This window comes from Hyperolius riggenbachi, chromosome 6 (genome assembly GCF_040937935.1).
Source record: "Hyperolius riggenbachi isolate aHypRig1 chromosome 6, aHypRig1.pri, whole genome shotgun sequence".
In the NCBI taxonomy this organism is placed as follows: Eukaryota; Metazoa; Chordata; class Amphibia; order Anura; family Hyperoliidae; genus Hyperolius; species Hyperolius riggenbachi.
This window is the reverse complement of record NC_090651.1, coordinates 171214065-171229462: the sequence shown is the minus strand read 5'-3', so window position 1 is coordinate 171229462 and position 15398 is coordinate 171214065. Positions and strand designations below refer to the sequence as shown.

General features: G+C 42.3%; 1 protein-coding gene across 2 annotated transcripts in view; it reads right to left on the bottom strand.

The window, feature by feature from the left end:
* SLC25A17 (solute carrier family 25 member 17) overlaps window positions 1-15398 on the bottom strand; it is a 271719-nt gene that overhangs the window by 200525 nt on the left and 55796 nt on the right. For both annotated transcript variants that reach the window (XM_068240216.1, XM_068240215.1), the window contains one exon: window positions 3387-3447. In XM_068240216.1, coding sequence (XP_068096317.1) covers window positions 3387-3432 — 46 coding nt within the window. In that variant the 5' untranslated portion in view covers window positions 3433-3447. The remainder of the gene's footprint in view (window positions 1-3386; window positions 3448-15398) is intronic.

The window sequence follows — 15398 nt, the reverse complement described above, 5'->3', positions numbered from 1 at the left end:
GGGGTTAGATATTCCTGATGCAATATGTACAGTTGTAGTGCACGGTCCGCGACAGAGAGAAAATCTTTTAACTGCCTCCAGGGCATAATATCAGGCTTCATCATCTAACAATAGGCCTACAGCTATCCATTTTCCTTTTCAGCATAGAGTACGTTCACATGCTTTGCTTCCAACCAGTTCCCCGTATATATCCCTTATCTGATGCTTCACCAGGCCTGATTCAAGCAAAGCTAAAGCCGCATCTACACGAGTAGATGCGGCCGCGATGCTCCTTATCAATTGAGCCGCTAATGTATTGTCTGTATTATGTACCCCATGTTTGTTTCTTACTTTGTACAGCGCCACGGAATATGTTAGCGCTTTATAAATCAATAATAATAATCTTTCACCAGAAAATAATCATTATGCAGCAATGTTTCACTAGAAAAAAAATCTTAACTGGGCCAGCGTTTCAACAGAAAATAATCGTCATACAGCAATGTTTCACTAGAAAAAAATCGTAATGTGGCCAGCGTTTCAACAGAAAATATTGTAACCTGTTAAAAAAAAATAAGTATTTACTCACCTGGCAGAAGTCTCTTCTCTTGGCGGCGGCCTGCAGCTCCCCGATGATCTTCCTGCAGCCAGCCGAAAGTCCCGCGCTGACGTTTGACCAGGCGCCCCAGCAAGCAGAGTGGAGAGGGGGTGGGGGCGGAACATTCAAAAGAATCTCCGTGCACGGATGCTAGTCCTGCTCCGCCCCCTCTAGACACATGACATGCGGACTCGGAGTTCTTGGCTGCGGGGGTTATTAATTAAAATTATTAATGGTGGCGGACACAGCACGCGTGCCCACAGAGACGGCTCCGCATGCCGCCTCGGGCACGCGTGCCATAGGTTCGCCATCACTGATGTAAAGGGTGAGAGGTGAACCTAGATATAGCAATCATCCAGGACTAAGACCACCCGTATAGGATAGTATACAATAGGTAAATGGTCACACAGTCATGGAGTAACTCTAGACAACACCAGATAATTAACCTCAAGTTAGTGCAAAGTAATAAGTGAAGAGATCAGTAGAGACCTCAGTTCAAATGCACTACTTGAAAATCTGAGCTATGACAGATAGAAGTACCTCCTACTGGCAAACAATCACTCAATCATGTGACAGGCAGTCTATTGGGCCGATCAGAGTGCCAGGATCACTTACTTTAAAGTCCCGGGCGGGATGATCAGAGCGCCTGTTACAGGTAATACACAGCCTTAGCTACAAGCGCTCGCTATGCTGGACATAGTGAGCGTTATTCTGACAAGACAAGAAGGAATAATGCACGCTCTGCTACCAATAGTGTGCATTAAGGTGCACAGTGTTAAATAGCGAGAGTAACAGCAGGTTACTCCCGCTATTTGTGTTAGTGAATCAAGCCCTATGATCCTTATAGGTTTGAATACAAATAACATGGTATATACAAAAATTATTCCTGAACAGGATGTATATGTATAAAAGTAACAAACTTTTCGATCATTTTTCTGTTGTAATGCTAGTTAACCTTGTCCAACGTTTTGACAGACAGCCAATTAACAAAGATATTTATGTTATTTTTTGGCTGAAGCCAGTTTTACTTCTGTAAGAATTCCAAAGATATTTTATGTATTTGGTTATTTGTTATAGGAGAATAGGAGAAAAAAGCATGTGCACCATCTGGTCCTAAAGTGGTTTATTGGCATCCAAAGTGACATTAAACCTTGTTGTGGGAAGTGCTCCTAGCCAAACAACATCCTAGAAAACGGCTAAGGCACATGTAGGAGTGGAGGTGGGGTTGCGGGCACTGAGGCGGAGCTGGCGACGGCCGTTTCGCGTCCTGCTGGACGCTTGGTCACACTGCGTTCCGCTAAAAGGAGGTGACACACATACCTCCGGTATATCTGGTGCAAAACACCGCCCAACCGGAAGTAGTGTCGCACCAATGGTTGAAGTCCAGGAGGGCAGCATCAGGACATCCAAGCGCGAGAAAACACTATGGTGGCCGCGGGGGGTACACATTACTAAAGGTGCTCCACTGACAAATTTCACTTAAATTTCATGCAAAGGGTTATGCGAGCAGTGAAATTGACGCATACAGCACCAAAGTACCTGCCGCTGTAAAAGACAATAAAACCTACAACATAGGACAATATAATTAAGCACTCCCAAGGGTGCATACATGTTAGCACTCCTAAACGCCTAATGAGTGTGTCTTGCATCCAAAAGCCCTGATACGCCCCCCCCCCCCCCCACACATACAATTCGAATACAGATATCCCTTTTTTTTTGTTTAGGTCCAGTTATAGTTATTTGTTAGTTTGTATGCGCTAACCTCCTGATTTGAAAACATACACTTTTTAATGGGTGTTCATTGGTTATCACCATCACAAATTGTATGTGTGTGTGTGTGTAGGGGGGGTTGTATCAGGGCTTTTGGATTAGAGACACATTCACTAGGTGATTAGGAGGGCTAACATGTATGCACCCTTGGGAGTGCTTAATTATATGGTCCTCTGTTGTAGGTTTTATTGTCTTTTACAGCAGCAGGTACTTTGGTGCTGTATGCGTCAATTTCACTGTTCGCATAACCCTTTGCATGACATTTAAGTGCAATATGTCAGCGGAGCACCTTTAGAAATGTGTCCCCCCCCCCCGCCCCCTCGCGGCCTTCATAGTGTATTCACGTGCTTGGATGTCCTGATGCTGCCCTCCTGGACTCCAACCATTGGTGCTACGCTACTTCCGGTTGGGCGGTGTTTTGCACCAGATATACCGGAGGTATGCGCATCACCTCCTTTAGTGGAATGCAGTGTGACCAAGTGTCCAGCAGGACGCGAAACAGCCATCACCAGCTCCGCCTCAGTGCCTGCTACCCCACCTCCAGATCTGCCTTAGCCGTTTTCTAGGATGATGTTCGGCTAGGAGCGCTTCCCGCAATAAGGTTTAATGTCACTGTGGATGCCAATAAACCACTTTGGAACCAGAGGGTTGGAGTATGTGCTTTTTTACTCCTATTCTGCAAAGTTGTTGCCTTCCTTCTACTACACAAGAACGGAGCACACATCTAGCATCTGGAACCATGGTTGCTGCAGGAGAGGCGAGATCCATTTGTTTATTCTCTGTGTATTCACCTGCTGACATCTATTGAGGATTCTCAGGGGAGTGCCTCACGCTCCTTTGCTTCTTATCAACAAGGTTTAATTATTCGTTCATCTGTGGACAACTGGATGTTTTACAAAACACACAACTTGTTTTTGGTAAAACAAAATACAAATCTCAATATGGTACTAAATATTTTACATATATAAATAAATATACATATAGCTAGCTACACCAACACACATCTACACATCTAACTTCACCAGAAAGATAGTTTCTTTACCTTGTAGTCTGAGTCGTGCAGTGTCCAAAGGGTAGAAAACAGTCATAGCTGTCACACTGCCCTAAGATAAGAATAATAAATATTTTGAAAATTCTAATATACTTTCACAGATACAGACATTCCATATACTTAAGAGCACACTTAGAAATTACAAATAGGCTTAAAGTGTACCTCCACTGTCATTAAACCTGAGGTTTCGGGTTATTGCCACCAAGACTGAAAGGCACTGGTACTCCTTTTTCCCCTCCGTTGTCAACATCTTAAACTACACTTAAACTCCAGCCATGTACCCCCACTCCACCAGGGTCCCCTCCCTCCCCCGGCGTTCACCAGTTGATGCTGAGGTGTATCTGTGTCACCACCTATTTTTGGCGTTTAGTCTCCACGGTCTGTTACTGTCTTTGTGCTATTGTCTTATTGTCTTGCATTGTATTTTGTAAATATGATGTGCTGAGCTATGTAAGTGCCAAACCCAATTCCGGGCGTGTCCCTATCATGCTTGGGAAAATAAATAATTCTGATTAAAACTGACACTGCTTAACCACTTGAGGACCATGGGCTTTACCCCCCTTAAGGACCAGACACTTTTTTTCCATTCAGACCACTGCAGCTTTCACGGTTTATTGCTCACTCATACAACCTACCACCTAAATGAATTTTGGCTCCTTTTCTTGTCACTAATAAAGCTTTCTTTTGGTGCTATTTGATTGCTGCTGCGATTTTTACTTTTTATTATATTCATCAAAAAAGACATGAATTTTGTCAAAAAATGATTTTAACTTTCTGTGCTGACATTTTTTAAATAAAGTAAAATTTCTGTATACATGCAGCATGAAAAATGTGGACAAACATGTTTTTGATTAAAAAAAAAAAAACATTCAGCCTATATTTATTGGTTTGGGTAAAAGTTATAGCGTTTACAAACTATGGTGCAAAAAGTGAATTTTCCCATTTTCCAGCATCTCTTTTCTGACCACCTGACATGTTTCATGAGGGGCTAGAATTCCAGGATAGTATAAATACCCCCAAATGACCCCATTTTGGAAAGAAAACATCCCAAAGTATTCACTGAGAGGCATAGTGAGTTCATAGAAGATATTATTTTTTTGTCACAAGTAAGCGGAAAATGACACTTTGTGACAAAAAAAAAAAATATAAAGTTTCCATTTTTTATCTAACTTGCGACAAAAAAAAATGAAATCTGCCATGGACTCACCATGCCCCTCTCTGATTACCTTGAAGTGTTTACTTTCCAAAATGGGGTCATTTGTGGGGTGTGTTTACTGTCCTGACATTTTGGGGGGTGCTAAATTGTAAGCACCCCTGTAGAGCCTAAAGGTGCTCATTGGACTTTGGGCCCCTTAGCGCAGTTAGGCTGCAAACAAGTGCCACACATGTGGTATTGCCGTACTCAGGAGAAGTAGTATAATGTGTTTTGGGGTGTATTTTTACACATACCCATGCTGGGTGGGAGAAATATCTCTGTAGATGACAATTGTTTGATTTTTTTTTTACACACAATTGTCCATTTACAGAGATATTTCTCCCACTCAGCATGGGTATGTGTAAAAATACACCCCAAAACACATTATACTACTTCTCCTGAGTACGGCGATACCACATGTGTGGCACTTTTTTGCACCCTAACTGCGCTAAGGGGCCCAAAGTCCAATGAGTACCTTTAGGATTTCACGGGTCATTTTTGTTTCAAGACTACTCCTCACGGTTTAGGGCCCCTAAAATGCCAGGGCAGTATAGGAACCCCACTAATGACCCCATTTTAGAAAGAAGACACCCCAAGGTATTCCGTTAGGAGTATGATGAGTTCATAGAAGTTTTATTTTTTTTGTCACAAGTTAGCGGAAATTGATTTTAATTGTTTTTTTTTCACAAAGTGTCATTTTCCGCTAACTTGTGACAAAAAATAAAATCTTCTATGAACTCACCATACTCCTAACAGAATACCTTTGGGTGTCTTCTTTCTAGAATGGGGTCATTTGTGGGGTTCCTATACTGCCCTGGCATTTTAGGGGCCCTAAACCGTGAGGAGTAGTCTTGAAACCAAATGTCGCAAAATGACCTGTGAAATGCTAAAAGGTACTCATTGGACTTTGGGCCCCTTAGTGCACTTGGGGTGTAAAAAAGTGCCACACATGTGGTACCACCGTACTGAAGAGAAGTAGTATAATGTGTTTTGGGGTGTATTTTTACACATACCCATGCTGGGTGGGAGAAATATCTCTGTAAATGACAATTGTTTGATTTTTTTTACACACAATTGTCCATTTACAGAGAGATTTCTCCCACTCAGCATGGGTATGTGCAAAAATACACCCCAAAACACATTATACTACTTCTCCTGAGTACGGCGATACCACATGTGTGGCACTTTTTTTTTTTCCAAAGTGTTTTTATTGCTTTTTAAATAACAGCTTTAATCCACATACGATGAAATAACAGTATATGAGATTGGTAGTGCCATATGCATTAGCTGAACTAAAGTGGTAACATCCTCTTTATCCCCCCTCCCATCCTCCACTCTCCCCCATCCCCCTCCCCCAACCACTCTCTGGTCAAACTACCTATTGATGGTCTAGTCCACCTGCATCTGGTATCATTCGAGCCAGTATCTGTCTGATTCAGATTTTATAGTCCAAAGTTCAGGGGGCCTAAGGTACCTGCTATGTGTGCCTTGAGATACCATTTGGTATATTTGAAAGGAGTCACAATGCTGCTTAGTTCTTCTGAAGAGAAGGTGTCCAACAAGTAAGGTTTCCACTTTTTGAAGAATTTTTTGGTGCCTTTTTCTTTGTGCATAGTAGCGTCTAGCTTTTCCAGCAACATAAGATGCCTAAGTTCTTCCTTCAGATCCCATATCGAGGGTGGCGTTGGGTATATCCATCTATTGTATATAGACTTTCTGGCGGCAATAATTATCACGTGTTCCAGATCAGATATCTTGAGGTTAGAGTCCTCCTTCTGGGTAGCATTAAAAAGAAGGATCATGTGGTCCTTTTGGTATGGTCGAATGGCCTAACTTGTTCACATATCTTAGTACTTTTTCCCAGAAAGTTTGGATAAGAGTACATTTCCATAAGCAATGAACCATGTCTGCTTGGGGTAGGCTACATTTCAGGCAATGATTAATAAATCCTGGTTTGGGTACCTGGTAATGTATATTAAAAGCGTATTTGGCTTGATAAATCATGAGTAGATGCAACTCCCTCCATGTTTCACTAACAATTAATTGCCTGTCTTTAGCATTTCCTTCTAGGATTTTAAGTTCTAGATTTTGTTCTGTGAAGTATTTAATTCATGGGTACATGTTGCGAATGGCTAGCTTCTGAGCCCCTAGATCTGCTAGGTCCTTCAGTATCTCTGATAGAGATTTTTTTTCTCCTGTCGGTCTTAAGAATTTGTCAAATGGGTGGATTTGGGCTATGACGGTTGTATCCCGCAGCCTCGCTTTTGCATAGGATTTGACCTGCCCATATGCTAGGAAATCTGACTTTGGAATGCCATATTGTCTCGTCACCTCTGCAAATGTTAGCCATTTGTGTGTCTTTAAATTTAGTAAATTCCCGATTTTGGTAATGCCTTTCTCCGCCCAGTTCACATAATTTGCCTGCGTTAACCCTGGTTTGAACCCTGGATTTCCTTCAAAGGGGGCATATTTAGATATCCTCCAAGGGAGCCCAAAGAGTTTTCTCACTGCTCTCCATGCCAATAAAATATCCCTGTACACTATGTTGTGTTTCAAACGAAGAGGTAGCTCTGGCCAATTTGTGTGTAGTAAACCCGTTAGATTCCAGGGTTCCGCAATATGACATTCCAATTCAGTATTCGAGAACTCCTCTGTCCCTGTCACCCAATCTCTGACATGTCTAAATACGCATGCCAGATTGTATTTCCTAATATTAGGGATGCTCAAACCTCCCATCTCCTTTGGGATCTGCAGTCTGCTCAGCTTAATACGTGGGCGCTTATTATTCCATATAAATTTTGTGAATGCTCTGTTCAAAGATATCACATCCCTATGCTTCCATAGAAGCGGAAGGACCTGCATGGGATATAGCAATCTACCAAAACTGATCATCTTCAGTAGAGCGGCTCTTCCAGATACCCCCAGTGGAATATTACTCCACCCTTGTATTTGGGTTATTACCGCTTTTATCAGAAGGGATATATTATAGTCGTACAATGAACATGGATCTTTCCCTATCTCTATCCCTAAATATCTAATTTTCCCTCTTGCAATTTTAATTCCCAAACCCTCCAGGTCTCGTACATTGGCTAGTTTAGACAAAGGCAGAATCTCACTTTTATTTGTGTTGATTTTAAACCCTGAATGTTGTCCCACCTCTTGTATAATAGACAAGGCCCTTGCTAGCTCTGTGATAGGATCTGTAAGAAATAGTGGCACTTTTTTGCACCCTAACTGCGCTAAGGGGCACAAAGTCCAATGAGTACCTTTAGGATTTCACAGGTCATTTTTGTTTCAAGACTACTCCTCACGGTTTAGGGCCCCTAAAATGCCAGGGCAGTATAGGAACCCCACTAATGAACACCCCAAGGTATTCCGTTAGGAGTATGGTGAGTTCATAGAAGTTTTAATTTTTTTGTCACAAGTTAGCGGAAATTGATTTTAATAGTTTTTTTTCACAAAGTGTCATTTTCCGCTAACTTGTGACAAAAAATAAAATCTTCTATGAACTCACCATACTCCTAACGGAATACCTTTGGGTGTCTTCTTTCTAGAATGGGGTCATTTGTGGGGTTCCTATACTGCCCTGGCATTTTAGGGGCCCTAAACCGTGAGGAGTAGTCTTGAAACCAAATGTCACAAAATGACCTGTGAAATCCTAAAGGTACTCATTGGACTTTGGGCCCCTTAGCGCAGTTAGGGTGCAAAAAAGTGCCACACATGTGGTATCGCCGTACTCAGGAGAAGTAGTATAATGTGTTTTGGGGTGTATTTTTACACATACAGATGCTGGGTGGGAGAAATATCTCTGTAAATGAAAATTGTTTGATTTTTTTTACACACAATTGTCCATTTACAGAGAGATTTCTCCCACCCAGCATGAGTATGTGTAAAAATACACCCCAAAACACATTATACTACTTTTCCTGAGTACGGCGGTACCACATGTGTGACACTTTTTTGCAGTCTAGGTGCGCTAAAGGGCCCAACGTCCTATTCACAGCTCATTTTGAGGCATTTGTTTTCTAGACTACTCCTCACGGTTTAGGGCCCCTAAAATGCCAGGGCAGTATAGGAACCCCACAAGTGACCCCATTTTAGAAAGAAAACACCCCAAGGTATTCCGTTAGGTGTATGGCGAGTTCATAGAAGATTTTATTTTTTGTCACAAGTTAGTGAAAAATGACACTTTGTGAAAAAAAACAAACAGCACAAAATAATATGGCATAAGGCTATCCATCAAATGCAAACAATATAGTAAACTTCAGCATGTAACAATAGTAGAATTTTGATTTTGACTTCCACTGGTCAGAGGTGTAAGGTAATAAGGGTCAAAAAAATAAAAGAAAGTAGGCTACCTGATACGGGGGTTGAGCGGATCAGTTAGCCTTATAAACTGCCGCTCCTGTGGGCCGCAATGGCCCACTTTCACTTTTGTGACCTATTGGTCACGACGCTGCATGGAGAGACTGTGTGTCTCTAATCCGGTGTTCAGGGAGGCATTGGGCATGGCCAGGGAGAGAGAGATGCCCAATGGCAGCTCTGGAAACCTTGCAGGAACGCCCCTTGCAGGCATTTTGTAAAAGGAATCCCTCTCCCTGTGTTTACCTCCGAGAGCGGCGGTGTGGGGACACAGAGGCATGCATCTGTGCCTAATCACAAGATGTAGTTGTATCTCTCTCTGGGCTTGATTCACAAAGCGGTGCTAACCTAGTTAGTATGCCTAAAGCCTTTTGGGCGTGATAAGCATTGCACTAAGTAGGTTAGCACCGCATTGAGGGAAAAACTTGCGCGCTAAGTCCTGTGCGCGCGAAACGTCGCAAAGGGTTTAATGGTGTTACGCGCATAAACTTTGCGCGCGTAAAACTTTACACGCAACACTTTGTGCATGAGTTTATTTTATCACGCCTAAACTGAGTTTAGGTGTGATAATGGGCTTTTCACCACGGTGCTAACAGTTAGCACGGCTTTGTGAATCAAGCCCTCTGTGTCACTTGACTGCCACAGAAAATAACCTCCTGTGCTTTCACATGAGCTTAACAATATGTCAGCTTCCATGAAAGCAGGAAGTAGTAACAGTGCAAATTTATTGTAGTACTTGTATCAGCTGTAACAAAGAGGTTTTTTTTTTTGTTTTGTTTTTTTATCAATCTTTATTTTTTATTTTCAGTCGAAAAAATATACAATCAATAATATAAAACAGTACAGCCACCAAAACATGCCAGTACAGATATAATTCAATGGTAACACCACAATACTGGGTGTATTCTCAGTAGCTAAAATCTTGGTGGTCCTGAAAATATTCCAGACCCAAATTTAATTAAGAGCTAACATAACACACACACACACCAATCGCAAAACAAAACAAAACCAAAAAAACAAACAAAACACAGCCCAATTGGATTATTCGACCAAATGCACAGCCTTCAGATCCTACTACATATTATCCTCCACCAGCTTCCCACGGTCTCCAATCAAAGTCGTTACCCCGAGCCTCTCCCTGAACTTCAACCAAGTTGCCCATTGACTATAAAACTTCCCCATCTTATTTGGTGCCGACATTACTAATTCCTCCATCCTCATTGTGTCATTTAGGGCTTCAGCCAGGTCTACTGTCCCCAGTTGGGCGTCAACTTTCCAATTTTTGGCTATCAGATATCTGACTGAGGACATCAAATGGCCAAGTATAGACCCCTTTGAGTTTTTTATTGGACCTGGAAACATTGAGAGTAACGCAATCTCTGGGGAGTGGGCTATATGACATGAGTTCATTTCCTCCAACCACTTGAAAGCTAGTCTCCATAGGTGAGAAATGCTATCACACCCCCACCACATATGTAAATAATCCCCTACCTCTTTCCCACATCTCCAGCATATGTCCGAGCCCCCCTCTTGCCATTTTGAAATCTGAGCTGGGGTACGAAACCATCGGATCAGGAGCCTATAATTCCTTTCCTGTACTTTACTTGACCTCGATGCCCCATGCGTCAGTGCCAATGCCTTTTTCCAGTCACTAGATGTAAACTGTTTGCCTAAATCTGCTTCCCATTGTGAGCAGATATGATTAAACTGACTGGGAGAAACATCCAACAGTATTTTATAAATTTTTGAGATGGCATGTTCTGGTCGATGTTCACTGAGACATAGGCTCTCAAAGGCTGTACAATTCCTCATTAACTGAGATGAGAGTGAAAGGGATTTAACATAACTACATAATTGATGATATTGTAACCATTGTGAGATGTTGGGGCTGCTACTGCCTGCAGATAGCAGATCCCCGATGGGGGGAGGGGACCCATTAACCAAAAAAGTTCCCATCATTGGCCAGTCCCTTCTATTAAGGCCCAAAAAATTATTCGCTCCAACTGCAACTGCAAAGCTCAAATTATCAAAAATGGGAGTGAGAGGACTCGGAATAGATGAATACAGTAAAGGAGATCCCCCTCCTGACAACAAGGCATCCCAAATTGTCATTACATTCCATACCAGCAAGGGGAGATCAACTAAAGACTTTCTAAGACACACAGGGATCCAGGGTAAAGCCCTGACATTCAAATCTATTATCTGGGATTCCAGTTTAACCCATTGCTTCGTTTCATGGCTGTGAAACCAGTCTATTATATGGGACAGTGCTATTGCTCTATGGTACAATTCCAAGTCGGGTAGGCCCAATCCCCCCCTCATTTTACTCTTTGACAGCAAAGCATACCGGAGGCGCGGGACTTTCTTATGACCCCATATGTATCTAATGAACATTGATCTAATTGATTTAAAGGCATCTTTAGGAATATTTAAGGGGACTGCCTGCATTACGTGTAGAAACCTAGGGAGAATGTCCATTTTAAGTACATTAATACGTCCCATCCAAGAGGGCTAGCCATATGTCGGGGAAGCAAGGTCTCTCGAGACCTGATGTAACAATGGGGTATAGTTTAGCTCATAAAGATTAGAGAGACATGAGGGGATCTGGATTCCTAGATATTTAATATATGATGATCTTTCCACTTAAAAGAAAAAACAGTTTTCAATTCAAGCAACATCTTTCGTGATAGATTGATATTTAAGACTTCGGATTTAGAAGTATTTATTTTAAAATTGCTAAGATCTCTAAAGATTTCAGAGAGTACATTTGGTAGCGAGATCTTTGGCGAAGTGATGAATAGGAGCACGTCATCCGCGTAGAAGGATATCTTATGGTGACCAGTCCGGGTTCGGAGCCCCATCATAGAAGAGTTTTGTCTACTAGCATTAGCAAGATGTTCTATAGTTAATATATAGAGTAATGGAGATAGGGGACACCCCTGCCTGGTACCATTGTGGATACTGAAGGGGTCTGACAGTATGCCATTCACTCTTACTCTTGCTGTCGGTAGAGTGTATAGGGACATGATCCTCCCAATCATACCAGACCCCAGACCGGCATGACAGAGGACCAGCTCCAAAAACGCCCAATTGACCCTGTCGAACGCCTTCTCTGCATCAATGGAAACCAGGCAGCTGGGAATCCCTGTGCGCTGAGCCAGCTCAATCAGAGTAATAACCCTAAGCACATTGTCTCTCAGTTCTCTACCAGGGACGAATCCGGACTGGTCACCATGTATCAGATGAGGTATTAGAGGTCGTAGCCTATTGGCTATCAGCCTGGCAAACAACTTAATGTCCAGGTTGATCAGTGAAATAGGTCTATAACCCGAGCAGTCCATTTGATCTTTACCAGGCTTAGGTAGGACCACTATATGTGTCTGTAAGGCCTGAAGGGGAAAAGTGCTAGAAGCCGAGATAGAATTGAAAGCCTCTAATAACATCGGAACCAGCTCTTTCTGGAAAACTTTATAGAAAGGGGCAGTGTAGCCATCTGGCCCTGGGCTTTTTCCATTTTTTAAAGCCTGAATAGCTGCTATCAATTCCCTCTCTGAGAAATCCCCCTCTAGTGCCCCCGATTCTTCCTTCGGAATCCCCGGTCTTTTACTCCCCCAGAGATATTCATTAATTTTTTCTTTCAACTCACCAATTGAAAGACTATGATATTTACCTTGAATATTATATAGTGAGCTATAGTATTCTTTAAAAGTATCCGCTATGTCTTTTGATTTATATAACAGGCCCTTTGAGTGGGAGTTTATCTTTGGAATATAGGACATCGTTGATCTGGATAAATCTCGCTAAAGCATGACCACTTTTGTTTCCCAATTCGTATAACCGAGACTTGAGTTTCTCTCTATAAAAGAGAGTTTTGGCATCTAGAATTTTTAACAAATCGTGTCTTACGCTAGATAATTTAATGGCTGTTCCAGGATCCCTGTGTGTCTTATGCAAAGTCTCCAAGTCATAAATCTCTGATAACAACGTGGACACCTGATGGGCACGCTCTTTCTTAATGCGTGCTCCGTGTGAGATAAGAATCCCACGCAAAATACACTTCAGAGTTTCCCATCTGATCTGAGGGGAAGAAGGATCCCCGACATGTGTTATATGAAAATCAGCAATTGCGTGTAGCAGTTCTTTTTTACATAAAGGGTCCTCCAAAAGACCACTGTTCAAGCGCCATACAAATTCAGACTTAGGATTATCTCCGAGCACAAATGAACCAATCACAGGAGAATGGTCAGACCACCACATCTGACCAATCTTACACTGAAATTGAAGATCTAATAAACGGTGAGACACTAACATATGATCTTATTCTGCTATATGAGTTATGTAAAGGAGAAAAAAAAGTATAGTCTCTATCCGACGGGTTCATAACCCTCTGGCCATCGACCAACCTAAGTTCCTGCAATCTATGTTTAATCTTACATAAAATATTATGTGGAATTGTAGTTTTACCGGACGAGGAATCCCACTTTGGGTCCAGAGAAAGATTCAGATCCGACCCCACAATTACATAGCCTTCCATAAACTTCCGAAGATCGGAAAGATACCCCAACAATCTTTTCCCTTGTTGTTTATTAGGCGAGTAAATTCCCGCAATAGTAAGAATCTGAGACAAATGTTTAATTTTCAAAAAAATGAATCTCCCAGTATTATCTACTTTACTATCAATCAAATCGAACTGGAATGTTCTATGGAAACCGATTGAGACTCCTCTTGATTTACTCTCAGGATTAGTGCAATGAAACCATTTTGGGTAGAGATCCGAATGAGCCAGAGGAATCTTTCCCGTTTTAAAATGCGTTTCCTGTATAATTAGTATCGACACCCGCTGTTTATGAGTGTTATATAGATCTGGGATCTTTTCCTCGGCTCGTTCAGACCCCTGGCATTAAATGTCATAGCTATTAATTTACCCATAATCTGGTGGGAAGGGGATCATAGCTGTCCAATCCCAATAGACTGCATTCCAAGCACACACACACAAAAAAAAAAAAAAAAACGCAACAAAAAACAAGCAAATACAAATAAGGGGGGCCGAACACGGCCCCTCGCCCCGGGGACAATATCCCAGGGGTGAGAGGCCGAACTCCGCATCCCCTAGAGCCAGCGCCCATCCTGTATGGGCGAGCGCCACTCTGCAGCACATAAACACCAATCACAAGACTGGTCGATTGTCCAGTCCAGTGAGCGTGCGGTGGGGCTAAGAGGTCCATAGACACTATTATGTACTTTACCTCCACCCCCACCCCCCATGTCCCGAGGCCAGCCCCTCGCCAATTCCCCCCAACTTTCCACAAAATCCTTCACATATACCACTGCAGATATTTATTTATTCCCACGCAAAAAGCCAACAAAAGAAAAAGCAAGCAAAAAAAGGAAAAAAAGAGAGACACTCCCTAAGTCAACCCCATATAAAAGTAAAACACCCAGCTCCCATCCCCAAAGTTAAGATAGGGGGAATAAGGAAAAACATGTAACCTTATTTTTCTAGTGAATTTATTCGAATATCCCAGACCCTTTCATGTGCCACTTCTCCCTTTCTGAACGTGAAGCTATTGTATAAAGATATGGCCAGTCTCCAATTTTAATTGTCGGGAGATCAAAAGTCTGCAAGAGATTAGGCAAATCCGCAGGCGACTTGAAGACTACCGATCGCCCCTCATGTTTGACTATCAACTGGAAAGGGAATCCCCAACGGAATGGGATTTGTTTCTCACTTAACACAGTTAATAATGGACCTAATGCCTTCCGCATCTGTAAAGTCATTCGAGATAGATCCGGCAATATTAACAACTTAGCATCTTCAAAGAGAATATCAGGTGTCCGACGTGCAGCCCTGAGTATTTTCTCTTTTACTGAAAAAAAATGAATCCTACACACAATATCTCTCGGTTTAGAGGGATCTATGTGTTTTGGTGCTGAAACTCTGTGAGCCCTATCGATCTCGATAGGGGAATCACCTGGTTGCTCTGATAAACTATTGAAGATCTCTGTAATAGTAGCTACAAGATCCGGGGATTTAATAGTCTCTGGGAGACCCCGTAAGCGCAGGTTATTTCGCCTGCTCCTATTCTCAAAATTGTCCAATTGCATAGCAAAGGATAGATCAATTAGCTGCTCCTGAACATCCAAGCGAGCCTGCACATCCTCCTGATTATGCTCGACCTCCTCCAATCTGCCTCCTATAGCTTTAATATCTTCTTTAAGGGCCGACACTTCGTTACGACACACTGTCTCCATACGAGCAACACAGTTCTCAAAATCATCCTTAGTTGGCAATACCCCCATACACTCTTGTATATAGTCTCTGAGATTTCTCTCGATGCAACCTCCCTCCAATGAATATCGCTGAGCCGGGGACCCTGCCGCCCTCTGCTGGGGCTGCAGCTGACTTGGGGAAGCCTGAATATTGGATGCATTCAATTTTTTAGGGG